Source organism: Balaenoptera borealis (assembly GCF_965194805.1).
Source record: "Balaenoptera borealis genome assembly, chromosome: 10".
In the NCBI taxonomy this organism is placed as follows: Eukaryota; Metazoa; Chordata; class Mammalia; order Artiodactyla; family Balaenopteridae; genus Balaenoptera; species Balaenoptera borealis.
This window is the reverse complement of record NC_138874.1, coordinates 87,455,046-87,470,456: the sequence shown is the minus strand read 5'-3', so window position 1 is coordinate 87,470,456 and position 15,411 is coordinate 87,455,046. Positions and strand designations below refer to the sequence as shown.

The window sequence follows — 15,411 nt, the reverse complement described above, 5'->3', positions numbered from 1 at the left end:
GGGGAAACCTTCTTGTGCTCACTTGGCCCAAATACCTCATTTACATGTCATCCTGCCCCCTGTCTTCTTTCCTCATTAGCCCCTGACAGCTTAGTATGACCTAGTTGCAAAATGATACACACACACATACACACACACACGCACACACACACACACACACACACACACACGGGCACCACAGTCCTGTGGCTGGACCCAGTTATAATGTGGTCATCCAGATAATCTGGAATGTCTTTTCATCCCATTTTAAAGACACTGTCATCTAAATGAAAAGCCCAAGCACTGATTCTCATAAGACTACATCTGAGGACTTTTGGCAGATACCAGTTTTGAGAAAGATTGATTCACATCCTGCCTAGATCCCCAAAGTTTTGAAGCAACCTCCAAAATTAAACACATCCAAGACCTGGATGAAAGTGTTAACAGTGGTTAAGAACCGAAATTGAAAAAGTGAGCTACCTGGCAGCAAGGGCAGAAGGTGAAACACACCATGTTAGCTTGTTCTTATTGTCTAATGAGAGAAAGCAGCCAAGTTCTCTGGGGAGACAAACTTCCTGCCACTGAATTCAAGGAGTGTTTTCCACAAGGGTCCTTTATAGATAAGCTGGATGCACAAAGAAAGTCTTCTTCTGTAATTTCTCCAGTTTCTCCAGGCCTTATAAAAGCTGAGAGGATATTGTTAAATTTTAAAGCAGTAAGGATACTGTTGGTGTCTTAATAAGACTTTAACTGGTGAGGTCCTTGGGGTTTTCAGTGTGCCTTCACTCAAACTTTTATTTATTTGAGTCGCAGGACAGTAAAGCTGGTGTTTATCTTCAAGGTGGGGAAGGGGCGAGAGGAATCTACACGTTTAAGTGGGAAACTTTGGGGCCATCTCACTCTTTCTGGTGGGTTTCAGTGGTACTTTTGTCTGGGTTGGTATGTCCTTCAAAGGAAACTCTGCATCTGCTCAAGTGGTTGGACCCTGGCTCTGTCTGTAGTGCGCTGTGGAAGAGGCCGATGTGGCTGAAGAAACTTAAGTGATGGTGCTGTCAATCAGAGCCACCAGAATCTCCCTGCAGAGTGAATGACATCCTGCCTGACTTCTTGAAATGAATTAGCTGCCAGTAGCTAATTCATTTCAGGTGACTAAATGAATAGACCTACTGGAAGGGATTGTTTATAGGACCTATCTGAATGCTGGGGAAATCTGCCAAGTGCTGTACTATTAGGACCAATCTCATAAATGATACCAAGCTGATGAAGTGATTAGCCAAAAGATTCAGCTGTTACTTCTCTCTTCACGCATCCCCATTATCAAAGTGCTTTCTCATTGTGGAGAATATGAAAATACATGAACAGTTAGAAGGTAGGAAAGAAGGAAGAAAAGAGGGAGGGAGGGAAGGATCAGGCAGTTTATCCATACATTTTCTTCTGACCTTCTAAAATGCATTTTCCGGGCTTCCCTGGTGGCGCAGTGGTTTAGAGTCTGCCTGCCAATGCAGGGGACACGGGTTCGAGCCCTGGTCTGGGAAGATCCCATATACCGTGGAGCAACTAGGCCCATGAGCCACAACTACTGAGCCTGCGCGTCTGGAGCTTGTGCTCCGCAACAAGAGAGGCCGCGACAGTGAGAGGCCCGCGCACGCGATGAAGAGTGGCCCCCGCTCACCACAACTAGAGAAAGCCCTCGCACAGAAACGAAGACCCAACACAGCCAAAAATAAATAAATAAATAAATTTAAAATGCATTTTCCTTTATCTAATTGATATACTACATTATAAGATATATGATTTTATATTCTGCTTTTTTGCTTAACATGTCAAGCTTTTACTTAAAGCTCTTTGAAAATAATATTTTTAATATTCTTTTATCAGATTGTTTTTAGTTTCTCAGCAATGCAAAAAGAATGATTTAGCAGACCTCTTGGTTCACTATCTTTGTCTACATTTTGAATAGTTATTTTCCTCCTTAAGAGAGATTTCTAGAAGTAGAATTATGTGGCCAGATATGAACATTTTAAAGACTTGCTCTTTCTCTGTGTATGGTCACATGGCTTTCCAGAAAGGGTGTACCAGTTTATACTTTCTTCAGCAACAAATGAGAGTATCTGTCCTACCTCACCTTCAAATATTTCCTAATTGGAAAAGGTGAAATAGTAATATATTATTTTTATTTGCATTTCCATGATGATTAGAGATAATGAATGATTTTTAATTTTTTTGAATGGGGAGGTAAGTTTTATTTCTTCCTTTGTGAATTATCTACTTATTGGGCTTTGGGTATTTTTAAAGAGATTTCTATGACCTCTTCATATATTAAGGAGATCAGCCCCTTGGCATATTTATGTCAAATTTTTTAACCAATTTGTCGTTTGCCATTGAATTTTTTGGTAACAGTTTTATTGAGATATAATTCACATAACAAACAATTTACCCATTTAAAGTATACAATTCAATGATGTTTTTGTATATTCACAGACTTGTGCAACTATCACTACAATCAATTCTAGAATATTTTCATCACCTCAAAAGGAAACCGCACACCCTTTAGCTATCATCTCCCAACCTCCCCCAGCTTCCCAAGAACCCCAGCCCTAGGCAATAACTAATCTACTTTCTGTTTCTATAGATGTGCCTATTCCAGACATATCGTATATTTGGAATCATATAATATGTGGTCTTTTGTGGCTGGTTTCTTTCACTCAGCATAATGTTTTCAACGTTCATCTATGTTGTAGCATATATTGGTATTTTATTCCTTTTTATGGCTGAATAATTTGTCAATCCATTCATCAAAGAATGGACAATTGGGTTGTTTCCACCTGTGGCTATTATGACTAATGCTGCCAAAGCATTACAATTTAGTTTTTAGGTTTTTATAAACTTGTTTACTAAAATTTTAAATTCATGTCACAACTCTATTGCTTTTTAGATTGTATTTCTTCAGTTGTTTTTAAGGTAAGCAAATCTTTTCCCAAAACAATGATAAAATTTTCAACCATATTTTTATCTTAATTTTTAAAATTTGTTTTCATTGTTCATTTCAATCTATAATCCATCTAAATTTTATTTTGGAGTGTATAAGAATTAGGAAGATTCTAAACAGTCTCTCTGTCCCTCCATGCCTACCCCAAATAGCTAAATTTTTTCAGTACCATCTGCTGAGTCATCCTCACCAACCATTTTCTTTATTCTGTACTGATTTTTAGTGCTTTCTTTACCACATATTAAGTATTTATGAGAATGAAACTTGATTTGGGGGTTGTCTATTGTATTTAATTGCTCGGTTTAATTTTTTTTATAAATTTAATATAAAATAAAACTATCCTTTATTGTTTTTTAAACTTTAGTAGGAGACACAAAACCTATATAAATGGAATTTTCCTAGATAGGAAAATTAAATGTTGTAAAGAAAAACATCATGGCAACTACAATTTAAAATTCAATGCAGCAGTGGGTGTGTGACCTGTACTTTACATTTTATTTGAAAAGTGAGAAAAATTTTCTGTGTGATTATTGTTTTAGTCAGATTTTCTACTTATTTTGAGACAATTTTGGTAATTTATATTTTTCTATAAAAATTGTATTGAAATTAAAAAAAAAACTCTTAGCAATGAGTTTTCACATCAGTATGTTTCTAAAATTCTTCTCCATATCTGTTGTTATCGTCTCTTTCTTATTTGGCTTATTTCTATTTCTCTGTTCTTTTCTTGATTATATTTACTAGAGGTTTGACTCTTTGGCCAGCCAACTAATTGGGTCAGTAATTTGGGAGAAATGAAGAGATTTTCTTTTTTTAAATTAATTAATTAATTCATTTATGGCTGCATTGCGTTGCTGCGCACGGGCTTTCTTTAGTTGTGGCGAGCGGGGGCTACTGTTCATTGTGGTGCACGGGCTTCTCATTGTGGTGGCTTCTCTTGTTGCGAAGCATGGGCTCTAGGCGCACGGGCTTCAGTAGTTGTGGTATGCGGGCTCAGTAGTTGTGGCTTGTGGGCTCTAGAGCGCAGGCTCAGTAGTTGTGGTGCACGGGCTTTGTTGTCCTGTGGTATGTGGGATCTTCCGGGACCAGGACTTGAACCCGTGTCCCCTGCATTGGTAGGCAGATTCTTAACCACTGCGCCACCAGGGAAGTCCTTGAAGAAATTTCTTTTTTGGAACAACAGACTGTACTGTGGGTCTATCCCAATGATACCTGTACAGTAAATTATAATAGGTTGGTACCCACCACGCTAGCCACACAGGATAGTGTCTAAACAATTCTAGAACGATAAGTAGTTCCAGGGAGCTTCTTGCAGCTTTAAGAAACTGACTGAATGTTTTAAGTCAATGGGGTTATTTTCTCATCCAGGAAGAACCTCAGAAATGAAAAAATGGCATGTTCAGGCATCAAATAATACAAAATTAAAGCTTGATGTGGTGTTATATAATTATTAAGAAGAAGAATATCAATTATCCCTGATTTTTTGGCTCTTTCTTTCACAGATTCCCGTGGTGGGTGGGAGTTGCTTGGATGGCATGTACAGCTCTGTCCATGGAGATGGTCCCTGGCCATTTTAGTAGTAACCAGTCAAGGAGAAAAGGAGGTGGGGAAGGGCAGATCCAATGGAGAAAATGGCAGCCTTCGGTTAATTTGGCTTGGACAGCAGAGAGGTGGGAAGACTACTGCACTTAGCCTTTGCAGGGGGATAATTAGCACTGAGTAAGTGGGGAGTCAGTAGGACTGAAAGGAAAGGAAAGATAGAGGAGATTGATGGTTCTGATGCCTAGTGATAAACAGTTCCTCCTTGAAACTCCCAGGGTTCTTTGCCCGCTCTCTTAGCACTAAGATCTGCCTGGATTCCTGCTGTGTGAACAAGGTCAGAGACCAGGCTGCACTCAGCCCGGCCTTCTGGAATAGTGCATCTTGGCAGAAATCACAGAGAGGGGACAAGCAGCAGGAGTATGTGCCTCACTGCCCATCACACTTTGGGGCCTTGTGTAGACATCTGTCAGCACACATGTCAGGCTCTAGGACAAGACCCCTGTCCAAGGCTGTGGGGCTTTTAAATTGCGTATCTGGGAAGCCTCAGCCCCTCCCCCGGCCTGAGAAGGTCCCCGGAGGCCCTTGCCTCACAGTTATAGCCCTAGGACACGGTGGTTCTTGGTTCTCCATCCCTGCTCTGCCACCTCAGCCTTCATGGCTGTGGGAGCACAGCCCTCCCCTGGCATGACCTGGGATCTAGAGTGCAAGCTTGTGTTACAGCTTTCTGTGGGGACCTATCAGTGGCCTGGTCTGCCACCCCAGCTTTCTCCCAGGAAGGATTGCACTCCTTCCGTGGGAGGCCAGCCTGCAGGAATCAGCCAAGTTAACCCCTACCTCTCACCAGCCCTTTTAGATTGCGGACTCTCTGAAGGTAGGATGGATGTCTGGTTCACCTTCATGTCCTTGCAGTACCTAGTATGTTTGTCTGGCTCTGTCAGTGGTTTAGGAATGGAGAAGAGCAAGCCCAACGAAGGGACTAGATGAACCTTCCCTCTCCTTGTAGCCATTCTTAACCATTTTGTTCCTCTTTGAGGAACACACACACACACGCACACACACATGCACACACACACACAATCTTGCACACAGGTACCCTATCAATCAATGAGCCCTGGTTAAGTGCCCCCGCCCTAGAACTCTGGTAGGTTCCACTTACCCCATCTCAGCATTATCTCATTCTGTGCCACACCCTATCTGCACACCCCTGCTCGCCTTCACTGAATCTGTGCACACTCTAATCTTCCCACAGCAGAGGTGTTGGCTGTGATACTGATTTGGAACCCGGTTATACTCTAAGATTTGTTGAAACTGATTGCTTTTTACCCTTGCTCCAGAGGGAGAACGTTAGCTAGCCATGACCCTGAGGAATAATCGCTTCCTGGAAAGCGCAGGTTTTACTTGATGTTCAAAAGATGACCTTTAAGTGGACAGTCCGTTCTTGATCCCCCCTGAGGAGAAGGGGCCTCTTTCCTCACAATCACTGAAGCCAGCCCTGCAAGAAGTCCAGAGGTAAAGCTTCCAGAAGTCTGTTGTTTGCGACTAGACCTGTCAGCCTCAGACAGCAGCCTGCCTCAGATTTTTTGGCTTTTCTCCACACCATCGTCCTCTTGCTTTCACCCTACCCTCATGGCCTCCATGGTGGCTGACTTTTCCCCATGAGGTCCTCTTTCATGATTTCCTGAGTCACTACCTTCAGCCTGTATTTGTTTGACGGTCGGAGCCATTTCCTATTTGGTAACTTTTGGGGTTTTAATGGGGGTGGGACATGCCCAGCACTGCTTCCTTCTCTTTCCATTCAGCCGTGTTCTCTGTGCCATAGATTCTGGCTGCGACTCAGTCACTGACACTGAGACCGAGGACGAGAAGATCCTTCCCTACTCGGAGCAGCAGAGCCTGCCACCGAAGACTTCACCTGGGAACCTGATGGTGGTGCAGCCGGACCGCATCCGCTGTGGGGTAGGAACTGCTGGGGCTGGGTGGATGTTGGAGCATGGGCTTTGGGGCTTTTCAGTAGAAGTTTGTTGTAGTAAAGGGAGCGGGGTTCTCCTGTTGCATCTTACTGTAATCCCAGCCTTCCCATGGGGTTTCCCTGTGCACTAGCTACCCTGAGACCCCCAGTACCTGGGCCCTGGGCATACCTCACTCCTTTAAGTCAAAGGGAGACGAGCCCAGGAATGTATGTGTCATCAATCTAAGACATTAAGTTCATGATCAAAAACTTAGAACATGTTGAAGACCAGCAGACATGAACATTACAAAACACTTAAATGCCAACCCTGGAGTTAGAGGCCTGGGTCTGTTCCTTCCAGCCTAGCGCTGGGCATTTTGAGAGCTTGTTTCTCCATCAACTGGCCCCCTTTACGGCCCAAATGAGTGCCTTGAAGCTCGATGGCTGAAACTTGCTGCCCAGCATTGCTTGCAAAAGGGAGAAAATTAACGCCTGAGCATGTGACTAACGTTTTCAGGGGTAGGACCTATGTTAAGAGGTGACCTGAATGTGGTGGCCAACTGATGGGCCACTGTCATTTGAATCCTACCATAGTATTGATAGTTTTTCATTATCTTTCTTTTCCTGATGAGAAATGTGTGATATTGGTTCAGAGCAGTGAAACACTTTTTTGTGGGTAGGAGCCCTGTGCTAAGTTTGCCACTGTGGGCTTCTGTAGGCAAGAGGGCATGATGGCCATGGAAATGGGAAGTCCTAGCTTCCCTGCACTTGTGAGTGGTTTTCTGCGCAGCCTGAGGCCACGAAGCATTGGGCAAGGACTCCCTCCATGAGGGCTGCAAACTGCTGCCTCGGGCTGGATTGAACTCATAGACATGTTTGGTTCCAGCTGCACAGTGTTTTAAAGAGTTAGGCATGAAAACCTGTTTCTAGCCTCCTTTGAATCAGAATCTGGTAATACCAGGCCTGAGATGAGCAGCTGGGCCAAGTGACCCTTTAGATGGGGCTGTGCATCCCCAGGTCACTGGTTCTCATCACTCCCCTTTCTTTGTACCCACTTCACTCCTTTTCCTTACTGTCCAGGCCTTTGTAGTGGGCATTTCAGTTTCTAGTCCTCTCGTACTCCTTCCTGCCTGCCCCACGCCCCTTTCATCCTGAGACCACGCTGGTGGGTGCCTGTGGGGAGGGGGTTTAGAACTAAAGGATGATGCCCCTCCCATGCTGCCTGGTTTTCCAGGCTTTGGCTCCTTCTTCTGTGCTGGTTGCTGCTGACCCAGGATTCTCACTGTTGCCTGCTCCAGGTCCCTGGCTCCTGGGGCGGCTGGGCTGGGGTTGCGTCATGACTGTCAACAGGAGAGACACACTCGTCTTCTCTGGCTCCCCATGCTCCCTGGGAGAAGGGGCAGGTGGGAGAGGGCCGGACCTGCAGTGGGAGTCAGTTCAACCACAAACACATGCACATTCACCCTAAGCAGTCTCCGTGAGCTGGGACCACATCCCCTTCCCACCTGTTCTGGCATCGTGGCCCTTGTCACGATGGCCTACTATAAGGGCTTGAGAGCAGAATCTTACAATGAACATTTGGGGGTTAGCTATGGCCAGAAATTTCTCCTTTTCCCCTGCTTTTTGGAGGGCCTGTTCTTTCCAGTTCAATGTCTTAAGAGCTTAACTGCGTAGCCAGCCCAGTAAAACAGATAATTCCATTTAGCAGGTTTGGCAGGAGGTCTCAAAGCAATGTAAAGTAGCTACTTAGGTTGCTCAGTGCCTTGGGAAAATTAATCCTCCAGTAAGTTATTTTCGTCCATCTAAGAACAGCATAAATTGCAGAACCCAAGAGGGCTTCTCTAAATCAGTACCTCTCACTCTGTAAGGTGCATGAGTCACCCAGGGGTCTTGGTAAAATGCAGACTCTGGTGTGGTCGGTCCAGGCAGGCTTGAGATTCTGCATTTCTAACAAGCTTTCAGGGACGCCAATGCTGCTGGTCCCTTGGCCTCGCTTTGAGTAGCAAGGCTGATCTAGAATAGTGCTTCTCAAACTATCTGTGGTGAAGAACTTTAAAAAATTTTTGTTGTTTTAAATTTCCAATTCTGCCATGGGCCAATACTTTTATAATATACAACAAAAAAGAAATGCTATAAAAATTAAATACAAGCCCCAGGTTTTAAAATTATTATTAGGTTTGACAGACATAAAATTACTCTATCAAATTGCTATTTAGGTTTATAAATGTTCACTCTTGGTTTTTGTAACTTGTCTTGTTGGGACCCATGGCAAGCAGTCACTGCCCGCCACTGGACTGCAGACCCCACCCTGCTCTGGAACAGCCTCACTAGGTAGAGCTGCGGCTGCAGAAGCTGGGGAGGCCCTCTGGCTCAGCACCCTAACAGGAGGGAGAAGGGACAATTACTGGTTTCCTGTTCCAGGCAGAAACCACTGTCTACGTCATTGTGAGATGTAAGCTGGATGAGAGGGTGACAACAGAAGCCGAATTTTCTCCTGAGGATTCTCCCTCGATAAGGGTGGAAGCCAAGCTGGAGAATGAGTACACCGTTTCCATGAAAGCTCCCAGTAAGTAGCCCCCGTTTACCTCCAGAAATTAGGCATCATGTGACGAGACCCCCTCGTACTTTCTTTTACTTGCCGACAGCTGTCTTCATCAGCCACTGAGAAAAGTGACAGCCAAGATTTGGATTTGGTTGCCATGTTCTATTTAAAGGAAAAGGAAGTTATATAAACACGCACATGTGATTGGGGTGGGGGGAGATGGATATACTAAAATATATAAATATAAAAATGTTTATAAAGTTCATATATTAACATTTTTTGAAATTAGAGAAAAATAGGAAAAGTAGGGAAAAAAGTCATCTGACACCCTACCACTCAGTCTTTTTTGCCTTTTTTCATGATTTTTATAAACATAGTTGTTCTAATAGTATCTATTACCTTATATTCCGTTTTTCTTTATGTAATCTTAATTTATTCTCTCTTCATCCCTTTACCCCTGTACTATTATAGGGAGTTTGTAACTTTCCATTTTATAACATATTTTTTCTATTACAAAAGTAATGTGTGCTCAATACAGCAAACTTGGAGAATACAGTAACCATAAAAGAAAGTAGATAGAAAATTACCCATATGCCCACCCTGCCAAGGAAATCACTGGTTTCTGTATTTTCCCACATCTGTGTACATAGCTTTATGTCTTGTAGCCAACTTTTGTTACCTGGAAATACACTATGAATATTTTCCCATGTTAATAAATGGTCTTTTACAAAATGATGCTTAATGGTTGCAAGGTAATCCATTGTATAGATGTACCATAATTTATAAAACCAGTCCCTTGTGTTGGATCTATATCTTAAAACCATAATGTTTAAAGCTGTATAATACTCAGTTGAATAGAAGTATCATCTTTTAATTTTTCATTTCCTCATTGTTGCATATTTATGTAATTTCTGATTTCTTATTGTCTTATTTATTTATTTAGTTAGTTTTTTTTTTAACATCTTTATTGGAGCATAATTGCTTTACAATGGTGTGTTAGTTTCTGCTGTATAGCAAAGTGAATCAGCTATATGTATACATATATCCCCATATCCCCTCCCTCTTACGTCTCCCACCCACCCTCCCTATCCCACCCCTCTAGGTGGTCACAAAGCACTGAGCTGATCTCCCTGTGCTATGCGGCTGCTTCCCACTAGCTATCTATTTTACATTTGGTAGTGTATATATGTCAGTGCCACTCTCTCACTTCGTCCCAGCTTACCCTTCCCCCGCCCCGTGTCCTCAAGTCCATTCTCTATGTCTGGTTTTATTGTCTTATTGTTTTAAATGATGATATATTGAGTGTCTTTATGCAGGCAGGGTTTTTTTCTTTTGTGTTTAGGATTATGTCCTTGAGATGGAATCCCTGAAACAATGGGCATTTTTAAGGGTCCTGGAAGATAGTGCTTAATTGCTTTATGAAATATTACTTTTCTCGTTTATTTGCTATACTGTCACCAATGCTAGGCATTATCACTTTGAATACTTTTGCTAATTTGATATGTTTCTAAAAAGTAGTCCATTGTTTTAATTTGCATTCCTTTGATTTCTAGTGAGGTTAAATATTTTTTCCATGTTCTCTACTTGTCGCATTTCCTCTTTTGTGAATCGAATCTTTGTGGTTGGTGTATTTTTAATTTTCTCTTTCCCCCTCAAAACCCCTTCCTGTGGTGTAGAAGAGAGAGAGCACCCAAGGAGAGCACATAGTAATGACAGCAGCAGAGCAAGTGAATCAATTCTACTTGCCCAATGGGGCGGAAGCTCGGAGTCCCACCGCCAGGTCCCACCTCTGGCGACCACTGGCCTTTGTATAAAGTGCTTTAAATACAACTCTTCTTCCTGTCTGTTGTGACACTGGGCCTACAGTAATGAGCAAAACAGGTGAAAATCTTCCGAAAGTTAAATTGCAGACCCAGTGAGGATAATTCCTCTGACTCAGAGCCCTCCCGTGTGTTAGTGTGCCCACCGCTACTTCTCCTGTTTCCCTCACTTCCCAATCCTGCAGCTCACCTCCAAGGTCATTCTTCCAGTCCCCAATTAATTTCTTCACCATTTAAGTAATCCATGAACGCTTTTCCCTGTACTCTTGTACTACAAAAAAAAGAGCAGTTTTATAGTATCTTTTCTTCTGTTCAGACCTTTCATCTGGGAATGTTTCTCTGAAGATATATTCTGGGGATTTAGTGGTGTGCGAAACCATTATCAGCTATTATACTGACATGGAGGAAATTGGGAATTTATTGTCCAATGCTGCAAATCCCGTGGAGTTCATGTGTCAGGTAAGGATGGTGAAAGGACGCTGGAGTTTTCTGAACCTGTAGTTTCTGCTCATGGTTCACCAGTCTCCAATCTGCTGGATGGGAGATAGCTGGATTTAAAATCTGACCATCTTCACTTTTGTATTTAGGCCTTTAAAATTGTGCCCTACAACACAGAGACCCTTGATAAACTGCTAACAGAGTCCCTAAAGAACAACATCCCTGCAAGTGGGCTGCACCTCTTTGGAATCAACCAGCTGGAAGAGGAAGATATGATGACAAGTAAGTCAACAGTCAAACCTCAGGAAACCAGCAGTGGGTTGATTCCAGTTTGTCGGTTTCAGTGTGCAGTCAGCCCGTGCTCGTGTTTTCTGCTGGCTCCTGCTCTACAGCTCATCCTCTGAGAAGCAGTCATTCTTCTCTGGCTAGCCCGGGATTCCTCCAAATTGTAAATCTGAATATGTCATCCCCTTACTAAAAACCCTTTGTGTTTCCCACTTGTCTTCTAGATAAAGTCCAAACTCCTCAACCTTTATACAAGGCCTTCCCAAGGGGCTCCTGCTGCATTTCTGCTCTCACCTCTCTCTACTCTCTCCCTTGGCTTCTGTGCTCTGCTCTGTGGAAGGTATGAACTTCTTTTACCTAATGAAAATCCCGCCCTGCCTCTTGCCACCTCGACTCATGGGAACACAGTTTCTTCCTCCCCTCCTCCTGCAGCACTTCCTCAGGTAGGTTCCATCTACGTGCTGCAGCTCCCCTAGCATGTTGGGTTCTTGTACTCTTCAGCTGTGTCTGTCTTTTTTGCTAGTCTGTCAGCTGGATGACAACAGGGACAGTGCCTGGTGGCTCACTGTAGGCTCAAAACAAATATTTGTTTGATGAGGGAGGAGCAGTCTCATGGGCATATGTGACATGCCGGGAGCTGGGAGGAACACTTGCATGGGGATGGTGCCTGGCGCGCTGGACAGAATGCCTGGTACGGTTCTTTTGTAGTCACCACTCTTCCTTCACATCTCAGCTGCACTACACAAATGGGACCCAAGCCCCTGGTTACCCAGTGCCTGCGTTCCATCCTTCCACAGCCTCCGAGAACCATAAGGATGAGGTTATATTACCTTCATGTCCTTCTCCTGGGCGCATTCTCTTGTTGCCTCTCTCCATTTTCCTACTGTGGAATGTTCTTACGTCACTTCCAACAGGTGTTAATATTCTCTATTCTTGAACTTGAGGCTCAGGAGAGAGTATTTCATAGTTTGACAATCATGGGGGATCCTGGGGACATTTTCAGACCTTCGTTCCAAGGATCATATCCTGGTGAATAGGAAGCTGGGTTTGTCTTATTAAAAAAAATACATATGTATGTGTGTGTATATATATATATATATATATATGCACATAAAAAATTTATGTATATATACATCTGTCTATCACTCTTGGGTTTAGAAATCAACTTTTATGAAAATTTTAAAAAAAGGTTTGTACCCCAACTCCACAACACAAACACGTCTATTTCCTTGGTTGAGTTTAACTTGCTGTATCCAGATATTAGTAGGTGGAGGGTGTCATGGGGATCCAATGACTCTCAGGAGTACTTTGTTTCCCACAAATCAGAGGGTTAATGGGCATCCTGGGGTTCCCACGCATTAATACCGTCATTCAAAACCTGTCCTAAACAAAGAGCTCATTGAAAACAATCTTGTTAATCCTTCCAGGTCCCTTTGAGATAGTCTGGAAATATTTTCTAGTTCAAAACTAAGGGCCACAGAAAGGCTAAGTAACCGCCCCAGGATTACTTGGCATACTTTATGAAATTGGGTGTAAGAGCTAAGAAGATGGATTTTTTTTTTTTTTTTTTTTTGGCTGCGCCACATGGCTTGCGGGATCTTAGTTCCCCGACCAGGGATAAAACCCGTGCCCACGGCAGTGAAAACGCTGAGTTCTAACCACTGGACCGCCAGGGAAGTCCCAGGATTTCTTTCTTTTAATCAGCATAAAGCAATTGTTTTAAAGTGCTCCGAAATTTTAAGAGAAGGTCAAAACATGATCCCTGTTGTACTTTGTGGCTGCCGTTTAAGCCCTTAGAACATCGGCACATTTTGAACTAGTATTATTTCTCAGGATTCCCCAATCCTTTTAAAGAAAGAAGGTAGGATATTAATGATTAGATTTGCTAATTAATTGACATATCATTTCTTCTGTCATCTTCAGTGGTGCCACAGAGGAAGCTGTTAGATGTTAGGTCAATCAACCAAGAAGTAATGATTGAGCACCTGCTGGATACCATACTAGGCTTCTAGCTTCATCTCCATGAGCAAGGTGCCCCGTGCCTTCCTTTTTTTTTTTTTTTTTAATCTTTTGGCCGTGCCATGCGGCAAGTGGGATCTTAGTTCCCTGACCAGGGATCAAACCTGCGACCCCTGCAGTGGAAGTGCAGAGTCTTAACCACTGGACCTCCAGGGAAGTCCCCCCACCACCCCATGCCTTCCTTTTTATCTGACCATTAAGTTTTCCTTGACAATTTTTCAGATCAGAGGGATGAAGAGCTGCCCACTTTGTTGCACTTTGCTGCCAAGTATGGACTGAAGAATCTCACTGCCTTGTTGCTCACCTGCCCAGGAGCCCTACAGGCCTACAGTGTGGCCAACAAGCACGGCCACTACCCCAACACCATTGCCGAGAAGCACGGCTTCCGGGACCTGCGGCAGTTCATCGACGAGTATGTGGTAAGGTCAAGGCAGGAGACGCTCTAGGATTGGAAATGCACCATGTGGTCCCAGGGCTGCCTTTTCACTGAAGACCTGGGTGGATTTCATCTCTAGCAGGTCCTCACGTGCCTCTTCTGGCAGGGCCAGTATGCGTGGGCTTAAGAGATGAGTTCTGGAGTCACATGGACCTGGATCCAAATTCCTCACCAATACTTGTCAGCCATGTGCCTTTGGGCAAATCATGTATCTGTCCTCTGTCTCCCTCAGTTTCGTGATATGCGGGAGAAAGTTTATAATAATTCTACCCTTATGGTTGTTTTGAGAATAAGAAGAAATAATATGTGTAAAGCACTGAGATCCACCCTCGAAGAATTTACAGAGCATTGATAGAGTCAATCTGCTGAAGGTAGATGCTGAGCCCTCTTTCTCAGTCACCTCCCCACCCACCTCCAAGGTACTTGGCAGGATGCTCCCAGCTCCCTCGCCCACCGTCAGGCCCAGGTGAACTGTTAGGCTTGGTTCCTTCCTTAGCAGAGACCACAGTAAAGCTCTGCACCTGAGGCTTCAGGGAGGCCAACCGTGAGGCCCCACCTTCTGCTGACAGCCTCTCTCTCTTTCTGAGCCCCTGCCCGTCTTAAGGTTTATCTGCTCCCCTGGTTTGGGACCCACAGATCCTCCTTGATCACTGACTTCTGAGTCTTTCTTTAAGTGTAAGCTCATCCCATGCCTAGGCCTTGTTCCATGCCCCAATATTGCTTCCATCGCTTTGGAGGCAGCTGCCCTTCCTGTCTCGACCCTTTTCTGGTTTTCCTCCATTTTCACAATTCACAGCAGTGGCGTGGGAATAGCTTATCCTCTCACATGTGGCTGTGACCTCAAAAGGAACAATAAACGCTACCTCCAGACAGGAGTGAGCCTGACACCTCCCCGGAAACTTAGCTTTCTGCTCTGTGCTTGACAATCTACAAGGCAACGACTCACTGAGACATACAGAGGAGGCCTCCCAAAATCTGGGGGGTGATTAAATGTACTGAATAAACAGAATAGCATGAGTGCCTGTTTGGGGCATTATTGACATAAATGAGGCTAAAAGGTACTTACAGTCCAGGAGTATTTACTTCACTTTACTTTGGAGTCACAAATGTATAAAATGCAGTGTTTCATTTCCCTGCCAATAGTTTTTATTAAGAACATACTGTATTCATATTAATCACTACTATCTATTGAATTTAGTTGATTGGCAAATGCATTGTCTCCTTTAATCCTCACCCCAGTCCTTTGAGGTTGACAGTATTGTTCTCTCTCTTCAACAAAGGAGGAAAAGGGCCTAGAAAGGCCGAGTCATTGTGCCAAGGGTCCCACACTAGTCAGGGTGGAGGTAGGATTGGAACGTAGCTGATGCTAAAGCTGGGGAGCATTACCCTACTTTCTGTCACAGGGACGTGGAAAGA

General features: G+C 43.7%; 1 protein-coding gene across 4 annotated transcripts in view; it reads left to right on the top strand.

Moving 5' to 3' along the window:
• The window catches only part of PIK3AP1 (phosphoinositide-3-kinase adaptor protein 1), a 176,287-nt gene that overhangs the window by 107,101 nt on the left and 53,775 nt on the right, over positions 1 to 15,411 (top strand). For all 4 annotated transcript variants that reach the window (XM_082406515.1, XM_082406517.1, XM_082406516.1 and 1 more), the window contains exons 3-7: positions 6,327 to 6,463; positions 8,877 to 9,021; positions 11,134 to 11,276; positions 11,405 to 11,537; positions 13,782 to 13,978. In XM_082406515.1, the coding sequence (XP_082262641.1) occupies positions 6,327 to 6,463; positions 8,877 to 9,021; positions 11,134 to 11,276; positions 11,405 to 11,537; positions 13,782 to 13,978 (755 nt within the window). The remainder of the gene's footprint in view (positions 1 to 6,326; positions 6,464 to 8,876; positions 9,022 to 11,133; positions 11,277 to 11,404; positions 11,538 to 13,781; positions 13,979 to 15,411) is intronic.